Genomic DNA, 24,297 nt, shown 5'->3' with positions numbered 1-24,297 from the left:
CAAAATCTTTAAGAGTTATAAAATCATTCAAATTTTCTATTTCTTTTTGTGGCAATTTTTCTAGGAATTTGGTCATATCATCTCAATTTTCAAATTAATTAGCATAAAATTTTACTAAGAGCTTCCTCTTTTTATCCTTCCAATGTCTATAACACCTGCAACAAAGTACCCTTTTTCCTCCTATTATTTATTTTTTTGTGCCTTTACCTAATTTTGTGATCAATATTAATAGTTTTTAAAGGTCTTTTCAAGTGACCAAACTACTGTTAGATCAACCTTCTCTATTGTATTTTTTTGTCTATTTTATTGATTTTTGCTCTTATATTTATTCTTTTCTTATTTACTCTTTTCTTGCTTCTCTGTTCTTTAGGTTGACCTTGATTTTTTTAAACTTAAAATTGATGAGCTCATGATTTTTAACCTTCTTTCCTTACACATTATAGGCAAGGAATTTCCCTCTAAACACAAAGTTAGTGGCATCCCATCAGCTATTTAAACACGGAGTTTTGGTATGGAGTATTTTTATTATTATCATATTCAAAATATTTTATTTCTCTTGTGATTTTCTTTGATCCATGCCTTAATAGACTTGCAATTATTGATTTCTAAGCACATGAAGATTATCTAGTTTTCTTAGTCCTATCCTCATTTGGCAAGCTCTGGGCCTTAATTTTTATAGCCACTTAACCTTTGAAGACTTTCAAAAGCATTACTCAGTTTCTCAGTCTCTTGGCTTCCTTATGATAAATTGGCATTTATCCCTCTGGGAAAAGTAGTTCTAAATAAAAGGTCACATTTATGAGGGTGTTTTTGTGTTTTGTTTTTTTTCGTTTGAGATCTTGGTCTTCTAATTTTTACTGCCTCTTCAGCTCTTAAAAGCATTATATGTTCAATTTTTCTAGTTGCTCTCAGGAGGATTATTCAGAATTACCAAAATTGGAAGTCAAGACACCCATTACTTTTAGCATTTAATTTGTAAGTGCAGATATCAAATAAAATATTTTATTTAGATTCTCCAAAAATATTTGAATTACCCAAAGTGCAGATTATATGCCATGGATGAAGAAATCTCAACAAATATTCTTTCATATAAGTTATATCAACTCTATTAAAGATTTAACTTTATGACACTAACCTTCAATAAGCCTTTTCAGTCATTAATTTTTTTGTTCCATTTTTTGTATGCACATCTTTCCGTCTTTAGCTATCATTTTGTTCATATTTTATTATTTTTTCAATTAGTCATTTTGTCCAGGATGTTGCCATGTAGATTTAAAAATATTTTCTTATGCTTTATCTTTTAAAAGTCAGGTGAATGTTTTTCTTGAAGCAGTAAATATCTGAAATACATTATAATTGCTTTTGAAAAATGTGTATTAGATATCAGAGGTTAGCCTGTTCTGAGTATATTACATCAGGAAAATAGCTCAGGACATAGCCAAAGGGTATATTTGAACTACACTGAAAATTTAGATATTACACAGTGAAAAATAATGATTGGCATAAAAATCTGCCTGATAGTATAATTAATTGAATCCTGTTAAGTCATTCACATATTGATGGATCTACACAAATCCAGTATTATATCTCCTTGATTTATTTTTAATATTAGCATAAGCCTAATTTCTTTTTTTAATAAATCTTTATTGTTCAGATTATTACAGTTGTTCCTCCCCCCCCCCATAGCTCCCCTCTACCCAGTTCCCACCCTACCCTCTGCCCTTACCCCACCTACTGTCCTCATCCATAGGTGTACGATTTTTGTCCAGTCTCTTCCCACATCCCCCACACCCCTTTTCCCCCTGAGAATTATCAGTCCACTCCCTTTCTATGCCCTGATTCTATTATATTCACTAGTTTACTCTGTTCATCAGATTTTTTATTCACTTGATTTTTAGATTCACTTGTTGATAGATATGTATTTGTTGTTCATAATTTTTATCGTTACCTTTTCCTTCTTCCTCTTCTTAAAGAATAGCCTAATTTCTTTTAAAAGTACTATTAATTTTAAATAAAACATATATTAATTCAATAAATATTTACCTACCTAATAAGGGACAGAAACTGTTCCTATATCAGAAACTATATAATAAAGGGGAAAAATAAACGAAAAGATATAATATATGGAAAGATATGATTTTTAAAAGATAAGGATATTACCAAGAAACCAGAAATACCAATCAGAAAGGATATATGCACCCCTATGTTCATAGCAGCACAATTTACAATAGCTAAGATTTGGAAATAGCCTAAGTGCCCATTAGCAGATGAGTGGATTAAAAAACTGTGGTACATCTACACAATGGAATACTATGCTGTGGTAAAAAAAAAAAGAAGAAGGAATTCTTACCATTTACAACAGCATGGATCGAACTGGAGAGCATTATGCTAAGTGAAATAAGCCAGTTGGAGAAAGATAAATATCACATGATCTCACTCATATGTGGGATATAATGATCAACATAAACTAATGAACAAAAATAGATCCAGAAACAAATGGGAGGGGAGTTGGGAGGGTTGGATTAGAAAGCAACCAAAGAACTTGTATGCATGAATATTAGCATAACCAATTGACACAGACACTGGGGCAGTGGGGGCTTGCCTGGGGTGGGAAAAGGAGACATATGTAAAACTTTATACAATAATAAAAAAAAAACTAAATAAATGATAAGGATATTGCAAGTATGGGGCTGTGGGAAGTTATTTTCAATATATTGGTAATAAAGTGTGAGGAAGTATTATTTGAGCAGAAACTTCAATAAATTGAATGGAAAAGTCATTTTAAAATTAAAAAGATAATTCCTTGCATAAAATATTGCAAGTGCAAGGGTCCTATGACAGAATTCAACATAGAAGAATTGCAAGAAGGTTATCAAGATAGTGGAATAAGATATAAGGTCAGGAAGTTGACCTTACTAGTATATTAGGTCATGTAGGCACTGGTATGCTTTGATAGAGATTATGGATTTTTTTTTCTTTTCAAGAGTGATGGCAATCCACTGGGGAATTGATCAGGGGAATACTATGATCACATTCTCATTTTTAAAGTATATGGAAGGAGACTTGACTTGGGGGAGTCAGCATACAATACCATGTACAGATGATGTGTTATATAATTGTGCACTTGAAACCTGTATAATTTTGTTAACCATTGTCACCCCAATAAGTTCAATTAAATATATATGTATATTTTTAAATGTGCACCATGGTGATAGAATTGGGAGTGGTAGTTCCCAGGATGTAAATGGTGAATCATTTAAATGGTTTAGCAGTACAGTCAAAGAAAATGTGATAGAACTGGAATTGATGAGATGAGGTAGGATTTGGTATGTAATTTGAAGGTAAAGGTGACTGGACTTGCTACTGGATGGGATGTTGGAAAATTCCTAAGTATTTGGTCTAAGCAAGAGAGTGAAGGATGGTGCTATTCCTTGAGACAGTATGGACTGGAGTGTGATTTTAGGAGTGAAAATAAAGTGTTTTGTTTTAAATGTAATGTCTAAAATATCCATTAGATTCCAAGTAGAAATCATGTAAACATTTGTCTATAGCTTTCTAGAGCAGCGGTTCTCAACCTGTGGGTCGCAACCCCTTTGGGGGTCGAACGACCCTTTCAAAGGGGTCGCCTAAGACCATCGGAAAACACATATATAATTACATATTGTTTTTGTGATCACTATGCTTTATTATGTTCAATTTGTAACAATGAAAATACATCCTGCATATCAGATATTTACGTTATGATTCATAACAGTATCAAAATTACAGTTATGAAATAGCAATGAAAATAATTTTATGGTTGGGGGGTCACCACAACATGAGGAACTGTATTAAAGGGTTGTGGCATTAGAAAGGTTGAGAACCACTGTTCTAGAGAGAGTGGCGCTTGAGTGTTATCAAAGTCAGGGGACTTGAGATTAGTTGAAGTGGAAATGTGGACAGAGAACAGATGAAATCTAGAGACAAAGCCCAAAGGCACGCCAACGTTTAGAAGATAGGAAGATTCTACAAGATCATAAAGAGTAACTAGTCAAGTAGGAGAACAAACCATCCACGATGCTGCTGAAGCCAATACTAATATATGTGATCCCAAGATCATTGGTAACCTATGATCCTAAGGAACTTAACAATAAAAATGATTTGATATTACTTATTGAACTAGAAGTCTAAAAAAGTTGTATTAAACAGAAGCATAATAGTATTTATATCACCTAACTAGTGAATAATTAAGTGTATATCTGGTTATAATAAGAGGATAATTAATTCTAGGGTTGAACAAAAAGATGGAAGGAATATCATTTAAACATATTATACTAAATGTTTATCATGCTTCTTTTTGACTGGATCACACATAGTCTCATAAAAGAGAATTAAATATGAAGTAATGAACATAAGCAAAATACTGAGATCTTTGCTGATGTTATGTGCAAAGATTTCTCACTACTTAAGAATTAACTTGATATTGAATGTGTATGACCTCAGAATTCTCAATAAATACTTGCTGATGTTCTCGTCTTCTCTTTGCTTCTTTCCACAGGTGGGGAGGTTCCATACACAACTCTGGCTACCCGAATGATGATGGGGGCTTGGTGGCTATTTGCTTTGATTGTCATCTCATCTTACACAGCAAACCTTGCTGCTTTCCTCACTATCACCCGCATTGAAAGCTCCATCCAGTAAGTAGACAAAGATTCCAGCAGCCACAAAGCATGATAAACGACAGGAGTGCCAAAGCATTTAATACAGACATGGCTTCTGATAATGAATTTATGACTTCTTTTTGAGTAAAGGATTAATTTTGTGATATATAGATATCAGAGGATAGTCCTACTCCCAAAAATATAGAATTAGTAGAGGTTTTTTACAAAATAAAATTATGGGAATAATTTGAACATTGCCACCCACATTTTTCTGAAAGGATAACAGATATTCAGAATTTTAAACTCCAAAATATATGACTATATCTGGGCAACACTGTAAAAATGAAGGAACAAGGAGTAATACTAATATATATATACTTGATATATATATATATATCAAGTTTAACACTATCAATCTTTGCCTTGAGTCTGTCTCATTATTCACAGTCTGAGTAAATAGACAAACATTAGATGACTAATTGATAGATTGATGATAAGTAGAGAGAGAAATGGAGTAAGGGGGAGGAGAGAGGAAAAGAGAGAAACTATCCAGATATAAAACAACTTTCTATTTATTTCTTCATTGCATTATACCTAACTAGAGGCCTGCTGTACAAAATTCATGCACTCAGAAGGGGTCCCTCATCCCGGCTTGTGCCCTCTCGCAGTCCTGAAGCCCTCGGGGGATGTCTGACTGATAGCTTAGGCCTGCTCCCTGTGGGCCAGCTTAAGCCATCAGTCAGACATCCTTAGCACTGCTGTGGAGGCGGGAGAGGCTCCTGCCACTGCCACTGCACTCTCCAGCGGTGAGCCTGGCTTCTGGCGGAGTGGTGCTCCCCCTGTGGGAGTACACTGACCACCAGGGGGCAGCTCCTGTATTGAGCGTCTGCCCCCTGAGGGTCAGTGCACATCATAGCAACCGGTTGTTCTGCTATTAGGTTGATTTGCATATTAACCTTTTATTATATAGGATATGGCCATTAAAACTGCTCTTTTCCCAGCTATAATTGTGGTAAATTGTCATTAACTATGATGCACTCACTTAAATCCTAAAAGTTACCTAAGTCAATGTTCTATATATTATTTTAACAAAATTTCCCTGAAAATATTTTATTCATTCAAAGACAAGGTAGTTTAACTTTTCCTAAGTTGAAGAGCATTCATTTCTCAACAAAACCAACAATTCAAAATTAGAATAATCAGATTGATCAAGGAATTCATGGGGATTTAAGTTATTTTTAAAATAAAACATATGAGTTCTTATCTTAAAAATATGTAAATGAAGTCTATTAGTCACAAACTATTATGTAATATAGACAATAATAAAAATAAAGTAGAGAATTATTGATCTCTAAAGAACTAAGAAAGGTATTTTAATTGCTTGTGGTATACAAAATTAAATCCCAAAGTCAACTAATAATGACAATAGACAGTAAATTTTTTCATCCATTTACAAAAATGGTATTTCTAACTTCTCTCATAAATTCATGCTCCTCAAGTTGTTTTCACATTATATCTTTGATGCAAAATCTCATCCTCTAAATTTATTATCCTTATGGCCAGTTCTATATGTGACATCTATGTATACAAAAGCCTAAATGACCATTAACGGGGAATAACTGGAAAGACTTGTCACTGTGATGCACACTGAGCAGGCAGGCAGGCGAGCAGTTAGGGGCAAGGAGGCAGGCAGGTGAGCAGTTAGGGGTGAGCAGGCAGGCAGGCAAGTGAGCAGTTAGGGGCAAGTGGTCCCGGATTGCAAGAGGGATGTCTGACTGCCAGCTGTCCGACTGCAGGGACTGGGCCTAAACTGGCAGTCAGACATCCCCTGAGGAGTCCTGGATTGTGAGAGAGTGCAGACCAGGCTGAGGGACACCCCCACCCCATGCACAAATTTCATGCACCAAGCCTCTAGTAAGTTAGAGAACTGATGATCCCATCAAAATCATATTTTTTAAATATGTGTGTGTGTGTGTGTATACACAAATTGATGATCCCATCAGAATCATATTTTTTGAATATATATATATATATTAGAAGCCCGTTGCACAAAGATTTGCGCCATAGGACTTCATTCCCCTGGCTGCCAGAACCGGTTTTCCTCTGGCACCCGGGACCCAGGCCTTTGGTCCTGCCGCATCAGAGATGCTAAGCCTCAAGGCTAGGCTTCTCACCTCCGGCCTCAGTGAGGCTTGGCTTCTCCGCTGAGGCCACAGCGGAGAAGCCAAGCCTCTTCAGTCTTCAGTCTTCAGTCTTCACTCGGGCCGGAGCCTTCAGTCTTTGCTCCAAGCCTGCGTATGCAAATTAACCACCATCTTTGTTGGGTTAATTTGCATACTCATCTGATTGGCTGGTGGGTGTAGTGGAGTGACACCAATTTGCATGTTCCTCTTTTATTAGTGTAGATATATGTAAATTTTTATTTCAGAGAGAAAGGAAGAGGGACAGAGAGATAGAAACATCAATGATGAGAAAGAATCATTGATTGGTTACCTTCTGCATGCCCCACACTAGAGATTGAGCCTACAACTTAAGCATGTGCCCTGACTGGCAATCAAACCATGATCCTCCTGTTCATAGGTCAATGCTCAACCACTGAGCCATGCCAACCAGGCCAGAATCATATTTTAAACAATAATGAAATATATTACAACCACCCAGCCAAGAAATCAATGATATTAGTAAAATTATGAAAATAATAATTGCTATTTATTTAACATTCCCAAGATGCCAGGCTATGCTAAATGTTTAACATGCATTGGCTCATTTAATATTTACAACCATCTTCTGAACTACATGCTGTTAATAACCTATTTTACAACTGAAGTTGAAAAGATAAGTAACTTGAACTAAATCAGGCAGCTAATAAATGATTAATTAAAGATCAAACCTAAAACCTTTCTGATTCTAAAGCTTATGTTTTAAATGTACCACACCAGTTCCCATCCCACACCTTAGCAGCGGTTCTCAACCTGTGGGTCGCGACCCCTTTGGCAGTTGAACAGTTCTTTCACAGGGGTCGCCTAGAGGCCATCCTGCATATCAGTTATTTGCATTACGATTCATAACAGTAGCAACATTACAGTTATGTAGTAGCAACAAAAATAATTTTATGGTTGGGTCACAACATGAGGAACTGTATTTAAAGGGCCGGAAGGTTGAGAACCACTGCATAGGATGGGCCAGTTGTTTTTAAAGAATATCATTAAGGGTGTGCCATAGACATATTTATTGCTAAGTATAGGGATATAAATGATTGCATTCTTAAATCCACAATTGGTCTGAGGAAACAGAGTACTGAAAGTTAGGAGATTTTTGTGTTGGGTCAATTTTATGGGCATACACCCCAACATGAGCAGATTATATTTATAATTGATATCTGCCATTCAAGGTAAGATTGCTTGGTAGATCCAATAATAGAAATCACACTAAGAATACTAATTTTAAAACTTTAAATAGAGTATTTCATCTCACCAATATATTGCATAACAATTATGTTTAGTTTGTCATATTTTGAGTGTACTTAAAACTAAAAACCTATAGCTCAGATCTGATTTTGAAGCACTTTTAAAAAAGTGAAGAAAATTTTAAATAAAGTAATTGATTTTATACAGTAAATGACAATAATAATAAACAAAAGTTATAGTTAAGATTCACTGGTAATTTATGATGAATTTATTAAGCATATATTTTTCCCATTTATTCCTTAAAATAACTAATAATACAGATACTATTTTTATTGCACAAGAAACAAACATCAGAAGTTAAATGCTCAAGATCACATTGTCAGTAGTGTCAGAGGTGGAAATCTAACCCATATCAATTCAATACTAATCCATAGCCATATCTACTGAAGTTTTTCCTTATCTAGTTGTTCTGACAATGTGTTTGCTTGAGTCACTGCTTCACTGAGGTTGTAAACCTCATGGTGCATGCACGTATATGAACTAGTTAGTCATTACTAACTTTGCCAGCGTTAGTTTGTATTTAGACTTTCATGCAATCGCAGTGGGAGCAAAAGCCTCTATCACATTTTTGCACCCAAGTGGGTTTTTCTAAAAATAAACCTAATGGGGAAAAATCGTAATTTCACATGATGTTTTCCTCAAGTGTAGTTTCATAATTTAAGATAACTGATTATTCGTTTTTTAAAAACATTTCTTTCTAATGCTACTCACATTATTAAAAGTCAACAGTGGGTATAGTAAATCTTTCCTTCCTTCTAATCTTATCACTAGACTAATTTTAAAAGGGGGAAATCAAAGCCAAATAAGTTAAAGAATATTCTCTTCCCCAACTTGAAGGCATCTTCTAATTTCATGCCTCAGCTGTTTTGGTAAACATAATTGCTTTCAATGTTTCTTGGAAACATTCAAAGTTCCATCTGCATCTAATGTCGAATTTTCTTGGAAAATTGTTAAGTGTGATTTTTCTTAGAAAAGACAAAAACTTTTTTTATGATACCATTCAATGTCATGCTTCCTAATCATTTATAGTCATAAGATTTGCCCTTCACTAAATGAAGCAATACTTGCCAGTGTACCTTTTTCCAGCCCAATTTTGCTCTGCAATTAGCACACATACACAAACTACATTTTCATCCCCCAAATTCAAAGTCATTTTTCCGGACTAGAAGAGATAGAGGTGATCACAGAGACGTGAGTGAGAGGAGGAGGAAAGCAGCTACTTTTGAACAGTTGGTTGACAGAAAGCCATAGTTTGCTGGGAGCAATTCAATTTATTTATTCTTGGGAAGCTTAATACATTTTATAAAATGTACCCCTTTTGCAAAATTAGATCTTTATTGGCATCTACCCTTCTGGTTGACATTTGTCATTAATAGACATTTTGAAGGTGTATTTTCCCTGAAAAAGAGAACTCAAGTTTTTATAATTTCCTATCCCTTCAATGATAGGGGCAGCTCAACATAACTATGACAGATTGTGACCATTGGGGATGGGTAGTGTTGGGTGCCCAGTTCAGTTTCAAAGGGAAAATATGCAATTTCTACAAGACTCTAATGACACAAGCTTTTTCATTGTCATTGAACAGTAAGAATGTATAGCAAAATTGTTTTCAAATACCTAGAAAATGGAATGCACTTTTTTTCTGTTGGTAACCAGGTTAAAGGCTGCAGTGGTGAAATGGAGCATGTGAAGCTTTGAAGGAATTTGCAGATTAAACACTGGGGAATAACATCAACAGCAGCTCCATTAGTTTTTGTTGTGATGCAATTTTCAAAAACCATATAAAAGTGAAAATCGCTACAGGGGAAATTATAGTTATAGTCATTAATAATTTTAGTCAGATTAGTCTTTGGTGGTAAAACTTGAAGTCTTTCGTTTCCTAAGGCTATGAGTGAGCTTGAGTCTGTTCCAAGGGATCTGAACATCCCACCATACTTTTAAATTTAATGCTGTTTTTGTCCATAATGGTTGAGGTTGGACTAAACAAAATATTGAGTTGATGCAGTCACTAAATCAAACTAATTTGAGATACATTTCTTTCCAAGCATATGGAAAAAAGAGCTTCATAAATATTCTATCTACTGGAGGAGATGAGTTTTTTTTTCCTAGTGTATCAATAGAAAGAGTGGTTGCAACTGGCAGGTGCTCTGTAATGAAAGGATTTCTACCTTTTCTTTGCCCTCAAGGAACTGTATAACTATTGTTAGCAAATCAGTATCCAAAGAGATCATTACAATCATGCTTTCGGAAATGGATAAATTCCTAACTAAAAAAACTCCTAAATAAATATATTATCTTCATACATTTAGTTTAATTATATATCTATATAAAATGTAAACACTGTACTAAGCATTTAGTCTATAAAGCTATTTAAGTAGCATCCCTGAATCACAATCTATTTGGAGAGAGAGCAATGTAGAATTCAATGACACAAGGACTTTGTTAAACTTATTTATAAAATGCTGTGGGTACACAAGGGAAGGAGCCATTTTACTCTGTACATGGGAGAGGAGAGAGAGGAGAGAGGAAAGAAACTGTCAGGCATCACAGAGCTTCTCTGAGGTACGACCTGAGAGCTTGATCTTAAAGGATGAATTTCATCAGACTGAAGGGGTGGCTTACTGGTGGTCATTTGCAAAAGCAACAGAGATATGAAATTCTTAGGATGGTGCCGGGAGCCGGTCCATCCTTGCTGTTTCAAAGGACCTGGCATATATGGCATACTGTTCTTAAAATGTTTGCTCACCTTCTTGGCACTATGTGTTTTAATCAAGGTCTCCTCTCTGAGAAAGGTTGCTTCCCCAGGTAGGGATTTTCTCCTGAAGTTAGGGAGGGAATAAAACCCCTCAACTAAGTGCCAGGCGGGTAATTAATCACTTTAACTACGAACAATCATGCTTAAGCTACATAATCTTTACTCCCTGGAATGGAGATAAGAAACGCCCTAACCTTTGTAATAGAGATTGATAGGATTGAATCAACTGGTATAAATACAGATGTAACAAGACAGAAAGAGACAGAACTTAGAAGACAGAACCAAGAGAGACAGAACCTAGGCACAGAACCTACACAGAACGTTCACTAGAGACAGAAGAACTTCGCTGGAGAGAACATGGCAAAAGATCCTGGACAGAAACTGGCCTCAGAACCTAGAGACAGAACCTAGCGAGAGAACATGGCAAAAGATCCTGGACTGAACCTGACTACAGAAATTGGCAAGAGAACCTGACTAGAACCTGGTGACTGAACCTGGCTGGAGAACCTGGACAGAACCTGGCTGGAGAACCTAGCGAGGGAACATGGCTATAGAACCTGGCTGGAGAACCTGGAGAACCTAGCAAGAGAACATGGACACAGAACCTGGCTGGAGATCCTAACCAGAACTTTGCTGGAGATCCAGACCAGTACTTGGCTGGAGATCCTGGCTAGAGATCTTGGCTAGGCTGCTGATCAACTGAACTCTGTCTACGTGTCATTCCTTCTTCGCCGACTCCATCCACACCTTTGGGGACCCCTGGACCTGCTGGGGTTGGACCCCAGCAGGATGGTGTCTAGCAAAGGGTAAATGATCAAAATATGCTAATTTTCTTCCCGGATGGGGATGAGCCATGTGAGAATGGTGGGAAATGAAATAGAAAAGGAGGGTGGGACCACATCTTGAAGGGCATGATAAGGCTTGTTAAGGAATTTGGAATTCTTGGAGGTAACGGAGTGACATCATTTCAGAAAGACAGCTTTACCTGTGGGAATAGGTGTAGGCGTGTAAGGAAACTCATTAGAAATGTCTAATGCACGTATATTCATGGCATTTAACTAGTATGTCTCTACTTCATATAAGTCTGACCGACATATCTTCTTGTTTCAAAGGCTATTTAATTAGAAAATTCCTAAGTATTAAAGGTAATTTATAATAAATTTGGCTTGAGAAACATTTTTTCGCTAGGCTAACATTTACATTTCTAGTGAATGCAAGAATATAGCCTCAGATTATTTTTTATTTTAAAAAGATATATAAAGAGAATATGGCTTTCTACCTCTTTGTTAAACAGGTAAGGAAGAAGAGAATTACTATGTGAGTAGATTCTAGAAATCACTCGGTCAGGCAACTTTTCAGATACAATTTTGTAGAAAAGCTGCATCTCAAGGTCTGTTATTCACAGGCTCCATTCTGCCTGCTAATTACTTTTAGCCTTGAGCCATCAAAAAACAAGTTAGGCTTATTTTTATTCTCTTGTCATACATTTTCTTTTTATTATACAAGTAATACAAGGCTATTTTGAGATAATAGGAAAGTACAGTAAAATTCTGAAGGACAAAACATTAATAATCCATAATCTGTCATGTAGCAACAAACTCTATAAATATTTAAACGAACTTTCTTCTAACTGTTTATTTTGAAGTAATTATATATACACAGGAAATTGCAAAGATATAAGTACAATGATGTGTCATGTACCTTTCTCCTAGGTTTCCCCAATGGCTACATCTTAAATAATTGTAGTACAAGAACAAAATTAGGAAATTAACATTAGTACATTCATATAGTTCTATGCCACTTTTATCACAAGTGTAGAATGTATAACCACCACTGCAATACAGATATAGAGCTACACCCTCGCTACAAAATTCTCATTCTACCCCTTTATAGTCACACTAACTCCTCCTTCCCCGCCATCACCCCCAGTGCTTGGCAACCACTAATATGTTCTCCATTCTTATTATATTTGTCATTTCTAGAGTATCATATAAGTTGAATCATAGAGTATGTGGCCTTTTGAAATTGACATTGTTTGTTTTTAATTCAGCATAATGCCCTTGAGATCCATCCAAGTTGTTGCACGTATCAATAGTTTGATTTTTATTGCTGAGTTGTAATCCATGGTGTGGATGGACAAGTTTATTTAGCAATTTACCTAGTAAGTGGCATTTTTATTGTTTCCAGTTTTAGCTATTGCATATCAATCTGATAAGAACATTTATGTGCAGGTTTTTGTGTGCATATGTTTTCATTTTTCTGGAAGAAGTACCCAGGAGTGCAGTTGTTAGTGTGGTAAGTGAATGATTAGTTTTTAAGAAAGTGACAGAATATTTTTCAGTGTGGCGATACTATGTTACATATTCACCGGCATTGTAGGGGATCCAGTGTCTCTGCATCCTTCCCAGCATTTAGTGTTGTCACTAGTTTTTTTGTTTTTGTTTTTTTTTTTTACTTTAGCCATTCCTATAGGCATGAAGTGGCACCTTATTGTGGTCTTAATTTGCATTTCCCTAGTGTAGTGATGCTGAACATCTTTTCATCCTTATATCTTCTTACACAAAAGATCTCTTCATGTCTTGTGTCCATTTCCTAGTTGAATTATTTGGGGGTTTTTACTGTTTAGGGTTCTTTACATGATTCTAGATACAAGTCCTTTAGACAGATATGTTTTTTGCAAATATTTCCTCCTGATTTGTTGCTTATCTTTCCATCTTCTTTACAGGTCACACAGATCAAAAGGTTTTTTGTTAATGAAGCCCAAGCCCAATTTATTTTATTTATTTTTATGGATTACGCCTTTGATGTCATGACTAAGTCCTAGATCCCCCCAAATTCAACTGTTTTCTTCTAAAAATTTTCTAGTTTTACATTTCACATTTAAATCTATAATCCATTTTGAGTTAAGTTTTGTATTACCTGTAAAGTTTAGCTTGAGGTTCATTTTTTGCCTATGGATATTTTCAGCAGCATTTGCTAAAGACAGCCACATTTCTTTCATTGAATCACTTGTGAACCTTTGTATTGAAAACCTCAGATGGCCATACTATGTGAGTCTATGTCTGGGTACCCTTCCTGTTCCATTGATCTATGCAGCTATCCCTCTGCCAATGATACAAAGTATTGATTACTGTAGCTTGAAATCAAGTAGAGGGATTTCTCCCACTTTTCTCCCCTAGAATTTTTTTAGTTATTCTATTTCCTTTGCCTTTCTATATAAATTTCAGTATAATCTTGTCTACACTTACAAAAAATATTGCTAGTATATATAGGACTTGCTTAAATCTGTATATCATTTGGGGGAGAATTCACATCTTTACTGAGTCTTCCAATTTATAAACATAGTATATCTTTCTATTTATATGCATCTTTAAATTTTTTCATCAGCATTTTGTAATTTATAGCACGTAAACCTTGCACATCTTAGATTTGTGCCTAAGTATTTCTTTTTTCCCATTGATTGTAAATGACATTGGATTTTTAATTTGTTTCCATGTATTCATTGCTAATATAAAAACATAATTGATTTTATATTCTGACTTTATGTGACCTTGCTGTGAACTCTAAGAGATTGGGGTAGATTATCTGGGGTTTTCTATGTAAACCTTCATGCTATTTACAAAACTGAGCAGTTGTGTTTCTTTCTTTCTCATCTACGTGCCTTTTATTTCCTTTTGACTTTTCTGTGCTGGCTAGAACTTCTCTAGTCCTGTCTCAATTAAGAGTGGTGATATAAACATCGCTATCTTGTTCCCCATCTTGGGGAAAGCATTCAGTCTTTCAGTATTAGGAGTGATGGTAGCTGCAGGTTTTAGTAGATATTTTCTATCAAGTTGAGGAAATTCTTTTCTATTCTTAGTTATCTACTAGTGGCCCAGTGCAAGGATTCTTGCACCCATGACCAAAGGTAGAATATCATGGCCCCATGAGGAATCGGGCTCCCTCCTCTCTGGTTCCGGGGAGTGTCATCCAAGAACCACTGCTGCCAAGTCACTGTAGCTCGGCAATAAACCAGACTGGGGGCCGACAGTGCCCCAGTAACAACATAACCCACGGCCAAAGGTGGAATCGTGCAGCCCTGCGAGGAATTGGGCTTCCTCCTCTCTGGTTTCAGGGTGCATCACCTGAGAACCATTGCTGCCAAGTCACCGCAGCTCAGCAGTTTCTGCGTTGAGTGTCTACCCCCTGGTGGTCAGTGCGTGTCATATGTACTGGCCGGTCAGATGGTCAGATGGTTGGATGGTCACTTAACCTTTTATATATATATATATATATATGTGTGTGTGTGTGTGTGTGTGTGTGTGTGTGTGTGTGTGTGTGTTTATTTTTAAATCAAGAATGGGTGTTGGATTTTGTCAAATACTTCCCCCCCTCCCCAAATTAACTGATATTCTCATATTATTTTTCTTCTTTAGCATGTTTGGTGGGTTACATTGTCTGATTAACAAGCTATTTTCAAAATGAGGTAGAGGCTAACTATATTCCCCTCTCCTATTTCTTGTCTACCTTTTTTGTTTCTAAGTCGTGTGTGTGTGTGTGTGTGTGTGTGTGTGTGTGTGTGTGTGTGTTTCTTTCTTCTCTTGACATGAGGCAATGAAAGATCCTGGCTTTCCCTGTCTGCTACTTCACTTCTTATTCTCTTTTTCCAACTATTGCTTCCTTCTCTCCATTCTCTTCTCATTCAAGTTTATATTATTTAAGGGTGGAATCCGCCCCACCGGCTTATATCAGGGGTTGATCATTGACCTATGAACCAGGAGGTCATGGTTTGATTCCAGTCAGGGCACATCCCTGGGTTGTAAACTCGTTCCCCAGTGGGGCATGCAGGAGGCAGCCGATCAATGATTCTCTCTCATCAGTGATGTTTCTATCTCTCTCTCCCTCTTCCTTCCTCTCTGAAATCCATAAAAACATATATATTTTTTTAAGAGTGTGGAATCCATTCAGTTACTTCCTTCCATCCTTAAAAATGTCTTGAAAATTTCCATCATTACCTTCTCCCATCAAAATAAAGTCCAGCTCCATCAGCAGAGAATACTGAACCCTTCAAAAGCTGATCAGCCTCCTTTTTGTCTACTAGCACCAATTAACCCATTTCATACTTGTTTATGCTCCAGTCAAGCCAAACTCATAGGATATTTCATGCTTCTGTGGGGTTTCCATGCTTCCCCCTTTTCCTGAAATGATCCAGAGCTTCCGTCTTCTCTTCTGGCACCTTCCATTTTCCCAGGCACAGTTAGTTATTACGTATATGTCTCCTCTTTGAGAGTGTTCATTCTTCAAAGGCAAGGACTATGTCACATTTATATTTGTGCCCCTAATGACTCCCCAACTACCTGGCACAGAACATTAATAATAAGAGCAGCTAACAGTTCCCAAGTGCTTGCTACATGACAGACACTTTCCTAATGCTTTGTATAGGTGTTCTCATTTAATTCTTATAATAGCCCATTAGGGATAAGTTATTTTCATCTCCAATTGCAAATGATGAAACTAAAAGCTAGTATAGTAAATCCAGGCAGTCTGGACTGGAGCCTTTGTCTTCACCAGTGGATCAAATCACCTATAATTATTAACAAATAGACTAAACCTTTACTGATTGAGATAAACAAATGAATGAATGAAAAACATCAGGGTCTTTGTGTTTTGTGAAACATAGAGAATTTTGCATAAAATAATTAATGGCTAAATAATATTTAGCTAAGTTACTGCCAGATAATTCTAATTTACATGGTATCCTAGAAACAGATTATTCGCCCAATGATTTTGTCATTTTCCATAATCATGTAACCCTTATTTTCCCTGAGGTTAAAAAGAGAATGGGTTCAACTTCAAAAGTTTATTACATAAAAAAAGAAAAAAGAAGTAGAGGACATCACATAATTCTGGATACAACCCGTCTAACATTTGCTTTCATTACTCTGCTTGCTCTCCAGGCGCTCATGTGGATTCTTTGGACTGTTCTTCTCTCCACCCCCATTTTTGGTGGTGCTAATAACTTTTTTTGTTTTACCATTTTGCCTACAATTTCATACACTAAATGTATGCTTTCCCCTGGTTCACCTAGACCTCAAAGTTGCTGCTGCTACTATTGCTTCTGACACAGCAGCCACTGCCCTAACCCCCTGTTCTCCCTCAATGGTGTTGTCTGCTTGCCCTGACCCTTAATCCTTCAGGCCTCCAAAGCTGAAAATCTGGCTGTCAGTAAGCCTACTCTGAAATTATAAAAATAAATAAGGACTTAGCAAAGTGATTCACTCTGTTGTCTCACCTTAGCTTGATTAACTGTCACTAAAACCCAGCTGCTACTAATAGTGACTAGCACTACACCTGGGTAAGCGTGTCTTTGTTAGGCAAGTTTTCCCTTTTAACTCATCTTGAATTACCCTCTCACAGCACACAGCTCATATACCACTTTCTGTATGTAGCTTTCTTCATAACATCCATTACTATATTTAATATCTCCCTTTTTTGAACCACTTCGCATCTGCCTTGCTTACACTCTGAATACATCTAGCTTTGTATTGGAGTATCATCCTATTTGTATTACCTTCCTAATTAAAATGTGTGTTTTATCACCTTTGTATCAACACAGTTTCTTATGTAGTGCCTAATTGAGTGCATAGTCGTTTACAAGTAAATATTCATTAAATGAATGAGCCAGAAAGGGATTTCTTCGAATGTGTCCTGAGACTTTGTAAGTCTATGACTTGTTTATTATACCTCATAAAAAAGCAGAAAGATTTGGAGCATCATCTGGTACACCAAAAAAAAAAAAAAAAAAAAAAAAAAAAGGTTGTGAGTTCAATTCCCAGTCAGTTCCTAGGTTGTGAGTTCAATTCCTAGTCAATTCCTAGGTTGGGGGAATTCAGTTAGGGTGCATATGGGAGGCAATCTCTCTCTCTCTCTCTCCTCTCTTCTCTTCTCTCCTCTTCTCTTCTCTTCTCTTCTCTTCTCTTCTCTTCTCTTCTCTTCTCTTCTCTTCTCTCTTTCTCTCTCTCTCAAAAACAAATAAACATATCATCCAGTGAGGATAAAAATCAGAAAAGTATATGGAAGCCATTTCTTTGTCCTGTTGTTCCAGGATATGAGAGGGAGACTAAAATGGTATGCTCTCTGGGTTCCCTTAGTCAGTCTCCTAGCAGAAAGCTGTTTTATATCTCTCAGCAGGGAATTGTATACTTTGTTAGGAGCAGCCAGAATCCAGGTGACTGCAGTAAGCGGAGCCTGATTCATCTGCTGTTTAGTACAGAGTAGAATAGCCTCAGCTCCAGAGTGAGCAGGCACTGCAGACAGAGAAGCCATCCATCTGCTTACTCTGTATTATTCGGTGTAGAAACGACTTACTTGTCAAAACCCTTAAGTGCTACAGTGATGGATGTTTTATAAACATATAGCCACCTAGATGTGACAGACAAGATATTGTCTTTCTGTTTGGAAGCAACAACAACAACAGAAACACCCTCAGAAGTATGTTGGTCTTTCAAACCTACCTGTCAGTGAGCATTTAATAAAAAGTTGGCATATAAGCCTAACCAATGGACACAGACAACAGGGGGGTGAGGGCATGAGTTGGGGGGGTGGGTAATGGGGGTATAAGAACACATATATAATACTTTAAACAATAAAGAAAAAAAATTAAATTTAAAAAAGAACTGATGCAAAAATGTAAAATATAAAAAGTTGCTACACACTTTATTTGTGACTCCCAAGAACTTATATTAGCATTGTTATCGACTCTGTTTATACTGAGCTCAATGAAATGAAAAGTTTGCAATCGAATAAGCTCCCACAACCCCTAAGATGATCTCCTTCTGATGGATAAGCTGAATCATTCTCAACAAGTCAAATCCTCTTTTCTCTCTCCCCAGCCTTAGTCACCTAAGCCTAGAAACGTATTAAGGTCTCAAGAATATAAATTCCTGCCTCTTCTCTATTGCTTGTCATTTTCCATTTTTATCTGAAGTCCTATGAATAAGTAAGTCCTCCCTACCACAGTCCTGCTCTTGGGAATATCTGTGCAGTCCCTCTGGAGGAGCTGGTCTGGGTGGGGGCATGCTTTGGGGAAGTTCCCGTAGGCAGAGTAAGGGATGGAAATCAGTGACAGTGGGATCGGCAGTTGGGGCTGTCAGGCGGAAAAACACTGCTGATGGAGACTAGAGACCTTGGAACGAATGTTCAAGTCCTTTCCTGCTACTAAATAAGCCAAGCTCTTACCACTTTGTACCTTAGTTTTTTTCTGTCTTTAAAATTGTGATCCATTCCTTATCTCACTCCACAGATATTTGTTGTCACTGTTTTAAATATTTTTAATTTTCCTTCAACTATTAAATTCTATATCAACTACACAGATGAGGTATTTTGTTAAACAAGGTCGGAGATACAGTCGGAATTTTTCGCTTATAACAAAAGAATTAGAGGCAAAACTATGGAGATAGCAAAGAGATCGGTGGTGGAGGGGATGAACAGGTGGAACACAGAGCATTTTAGGGCAGTGAAAATACTCTGTATGATACTATAATGATGGGTACATGGCATTCTGTATTTGTCCAAATCTGTAGAATGTGTCACACAGAGAGTGAATCCTAATGTAATCCATGGATTTGGGGTGATTGTGGTATGTCAATGTACTTCATCAGTTGTAACTAATGTGCTATGATAGGGAAGGATTTGATAATGGGGGAGCCTGTGCATGTGTGAGGGCAGGGGATACATGGGAAACCGCTGAACCTTCCTCTCATTTTTGCTATAACCTAAAACTACTCTTAAGAAAAAACCACAACAGTAATCTAGATAATCTAAACTCAAGTCTCTTTCAACTGGGAGCCATATAACCATCCTGATTTCTGTTAAAAAAATCTGTTTAAATGGCCTGGAACTTTAAAATGATTTTCAAAAATCTAGTAGTTATTTGCAGAGCACTATGGATACCATTATTTTATTCAATAGGACTCGTTAATTACTTGCAATTTCTATAGACCTAAAAGATTTTTAATAAGCAAGGATATCAATTTAAAAAACTATGAAAAAAAAAAAACAAGATCTGAGATAATGGATAAAATTATATTCGCATAGATACCTTAAATAAAAGAAATCCTACATTGAAAGGCAGATCTAAAAGAAAACACTTGTGTTGCTGTATCTTTTTATCTTTTCCCCCCCTTTATGTTATTCTAGTCCCACCTTGCCTTCCTGCTCTCCCCTTCATGCCAGCAATCTCAGTGTGCTGACCTTGACCACCCCCTAAGTATCTGCTTGACCCCATCAGTTTTCTGATCCTCATCGTTCCTCCACAAGCTCACCACCTAAAGATAGTCTATTTGTGTTTAATGGATTTCTCCTCCACTCCTATACATATGCACTCTCTACACAACCCCCTACTATTTCCCAAGTCCTAATCTTTTCACCTAGGGCAGTGATGGCGAACCTATGACATGCGTGTCAGAGGTGACACACGAACTCATTTTTTTGGTTGATTTTTCTTTGTTAAATGGCATTTAAATATATAAAATAAATATCAAAAATATAAGTCTTTGTTTTACTATGGTTGCAAATATCAAAAATTTCTATATGTGACACGGCCCCAGAGTTAAGTGAGGGTTTTTCCAAATGCTGACACGCCGAGCTCAAAAGGTTCGCCATCACTGACCTAGGGCAAGGTTGGAGTCACCAGATGCCCCAGGTCACCTGCAGCCAGCTGGCTGGGCTGCTTTTAAACATTAAGATTGTCATTTCCTGAGAGCGATGCTGCAGAACTCGCAAGATTTGCTGCTGAAAGAGGGGCAGGAGGCACATTTGTAAAACAGTTTGGACATGTAGAATCTGAGTGGCAGTTCCTAAGACCTGACTCAGGGTTTCAGGACATGCAATTTGAACTACTTTTAGTTGAAAGCCCTCAAAAAATGAAATATCCTACCTATTTAGGAATAGAGGATAATTTATCTGAATGATTACTTTAAAAATCCTTTTTTGAGAAATCTGCAGACCTACTGCACTGGGAAGAAGGAAAATGTCTTTGTATTTGGGAAACTAAGTTATCAACAGAACCTTGGTCCCCTGCTCTGTATTATGAAGAGCCAGGGTTTTTGTTTTCAGTTAAATTCATTAGAAGCTTCCCTGAAACAATGACCTGCCACCTTACTTTGAGAGTAATGTTTCACCGAGCCTTTGAATGGGCTACTGAATTAGTCCTACTGTTATTACTGGTAACTTCTTTCTCTTTAGTCATTTCTTTCCACTAAAAATCATCTGGTAATATGATTAATGCTTTAATCTCCTTAAAAGATCATGCAGAGAAAAATTACAAATTACTATTGACTCCTCACTTTAATACAACTGTATTTATTTGGGTCATTGTTTCATGTGGTAATTATTATGTATTATTGTATCGCAGCTTGTTAGTGGGCCATATGTGAGGTAACGATCTATGGTTCAATGTCAGCCTTCGAGGGTATATTGAATAAAGCTTTTTTCCCCATAAGTCTGTGCTTGCCCTGATTCTAATTAACATTTTCAGTGTTGATTAGAAGTATGGAATAGGGAGTGAGGTTTTTAAATATACAGATTACTTTATATTGAGTAGGGGCGATTATTGACTAGAACGACACTGTAAGAATTCATAAGGACGTTGACAAATAAAACAAGGTAATTAGAAGTGAAATGAAGTTTAATAGGGACAAATATGTGACATTTCACTCAGAGATGCAAAAAAAACAACTATGTGTATGTGTATGAGTATGTGTATGTATGATAGATCAAAAATTGAGGACGAAGGCAGTTTTAGAACGAGTCATCTGTCAGTTATAAACTTGGAATGTAGCATTGGTGTTTAAAAAGAACATGACCAAGTTACCTAGCAGTGTAAAATATATTCAGGTCTTTTATAAGACTACCATGGCCTACTTATAAGGTCCATAAATTAGGCAAAAATTGATATAGAAGAGAACAAATATGGCTTAGTTAATAACAATGTAATACAGTAAGCAATAGGTCCTGTGAGTGAGCCCAGAAGGAATTTAGTGTTTAACTCAACAAGGAGAAGGCTAAAAAATGAAAGTGACAAAGACGTGTCTTATTACATAAAGAAATATTGTGCTAGAGGTGGTGAATAACTATAGTCCATTTTCACTGAGAACGAAATCAGAGTTAGAGTCTTGTTTACCCCATCATTACCCTTGATTCCCTTATATTTCATTAGACCTCCTTTACAAACTTTTATCTGCAGAGTTTAGGGAAACTTCACAGGAGATCAAGCTACTAAGATGAAGAATGAGGTTTTCCATAGGACAAGGGCCATTGGCCTTGCTGTAAATAGGAAAATTGTACTTATTTTGTTGTTTTATAAGTAGAGCGTACATATTCTCCTTCCTCCTCTTTATTTAAATACATCAACCCTTGAAAGAAAAAATCATAAAATTTAATTTTCTGTAATAATACTCAATATTATCAAAGGTGACTATTATTTCCTTGTTCTGGTGTTTATTTCTTCCTTAGCTACAAAAACCATGATTTCTTTTGTATTTTTAATCATGACTTCAGTTAGCAGAGTTAGTTGAACAATTTTCTTCACCCTCTACCTTCTAATACTTCAGCCAGAAATCACTCATCAACCAGCCACTAGTCTGTATTTTCCACACAGCTTAGATGAGTATTCCTTACCGGAATAGGCATTTCACTTTGTCTACTAGAATCATGGACTATAACTTCAGCTTTCCCAATATTCTGTTTTAGTCCTATTTGTTTGGTTGTTTGTTTTTGTCTTGCCTCTTAATTTATTTATTTTACATAAGAGGTGAAATGTTTTCTTTTCACCAGAAGTCTGATAAAGCTATACAACTTATTTGTTACATAAAAAATTTCCAAAACTCCCTTTAAAAAAAAAGTGTTTTTTTTAATTAACTGTACAATACTCCTGGCCATGATTAGTCATCCACAAAATGTCTGATAATATACAGTAAAGTCCCATTTTTATGCAATACTGGCATAATGGGAACACAGGCATTCCAAATGACAGTATATTTCTAATAAAGGAGAGTAGCCAAAACAAATGAGCCTCACTGGTTGTTGACTATTTTCTCCAGATTCTGGGCTAAGATGGATAATAATTATGAGACTCAGCAACATATATTCCAGTTAGGTAGACAAGGAAGTAAAATTTCTAAACACAGTGTTGAAATGTGAACACATTCTAAGCATTAAAAGAACACTGAGGAGGCAGTGGAGTTTGACCTTGAAGGGGAAGAATTCACCAAGTAGTTAAGGAAACTTCTTATGCTGAGAAAACACCTACCCAGACATGTTGCTGCAAAAAAGCAAGGAATGATGAAATAATCTATTTGTCCTATAATGTGAATACGAATGAGGCAAAGGGTTGTTTCTGAGAAAGGAAAAAAATATATTAGGCCAAAGTTTTAGAGGATTTTGAATGCTAAGGAGTTTGAACTATTCTCTAAGGGCAGTGTGGTATAGAGGAAATATTTCAATACGTCAGGGACAGGATCAGATTTGCATATCAGAAAGAGCATTTTAGCTGTGGTTCAGGGAGGATGGATTAGAGGTGGGTGAGAATAGACATGGAGAAAAGGCTCTGAAATAATTTTCTAAGTAGAAATTATGAGGGTATTGGCAATGGAAAAGTAAAGGTAGTAACAGATTTGCAACATGATAGCATGTGCAGAACTTGATGAGAGATTAGATGGGGTGGGAGCATTAGAAAGGTCATTGGTGAGGAAGAGGGGCTCTCTGAGAATGAGTCTAATTTGTGGGAAAATAAGGAGACGGCAATTCCAGAAACCATGGAGACCGAAGTAATAGTAATGATAGTAATAAAACAATAAGAATAAAGTAATAGCAATAATAATAAATTTAATAAATGCAGCTACCTGTCATTGAGCACTTACAGAGAGCTAAGTACTAAGCTAAGTGGCTCACTTGTAATATCTACTTCAAACATCCAGACACCTTATTAAAAGATTATTTTCCCCTGTTTCACTTCAAGAAATTGCAGTTTGAAGACGTTTAAATAATTTGTCCAGGGACTGAAATGCAAACCTTTACATTTTCAAAACCCATGTTTTTAGAAAATTAGTAGTTGCCACTGGGCAGTCCCACTGGGCAGTCCCTCTCAGTGTCTGGCCTACCTTACCCGACCACCCCATTTTCCAACACTTTCGCCTGCTTCTTGGGGCTCAGTAACACTAATTCTCATTCTGCCATCATATTAGCTGTTCTTTTAAGTTTTAATTGTAGAGCACTCTTTTATGCTGTAAAACCTCCTTTGTATTGTACCTATGACAGCTCTTAGCTGCTGCAACTAATGAACAGCACTGGGCACCAGGCAGGCTTTTTATGTGGTTGTTAAAGGGCTCTGGAGCTACAACAATATCTGCCCTTTGGCAGATACTGAAATATGCATCCATAGTAGGAAACTGGAGAG

General features: G+C 36.5%; 1 protein-coding gene across 1 annotated transcript in view; it reads left to right on the top strand.

The window, feature by feature from the left end:
* GRID2 (glutamate ionotropic receptor delta type subunit 2) overlaps positions 1-24,297 on the top strand; it is a 1,378,765-nt gene that overhangs the window by 1,092,147 nt on the left and 262,321 nt on the right. The window contains exon 12 of the mRNA XM_059665394.1: positions 4,538-4,676. Coding sequence (XP_059521377.1) covers positions 4,538-4,676 — 139 coding nt within the window. The remainder of the gene's footprint in view (positions 1-4,537; positions 4,677-24,297) is intronic.

The sequence above is a fragment of the Myotis daubentonii genome, chromosome 1 (genome assembly GCF_963259705.1).
Source record: "Myotis daubentonii chromosome 1, mMyoDau2.1, whole genome shotgun sequence".
In the NCBI taxonomy this organism is placed as follows: domain Eukaryota; kingdom Metazoa; phylum Chordata; class Mammalia; order Chiroptera; family Vespertilionidae; genus Myotis; species Myotis daubentonii.
This window is presented reverse-complemented; position numbering and strand designations above follow the sequence as displayed.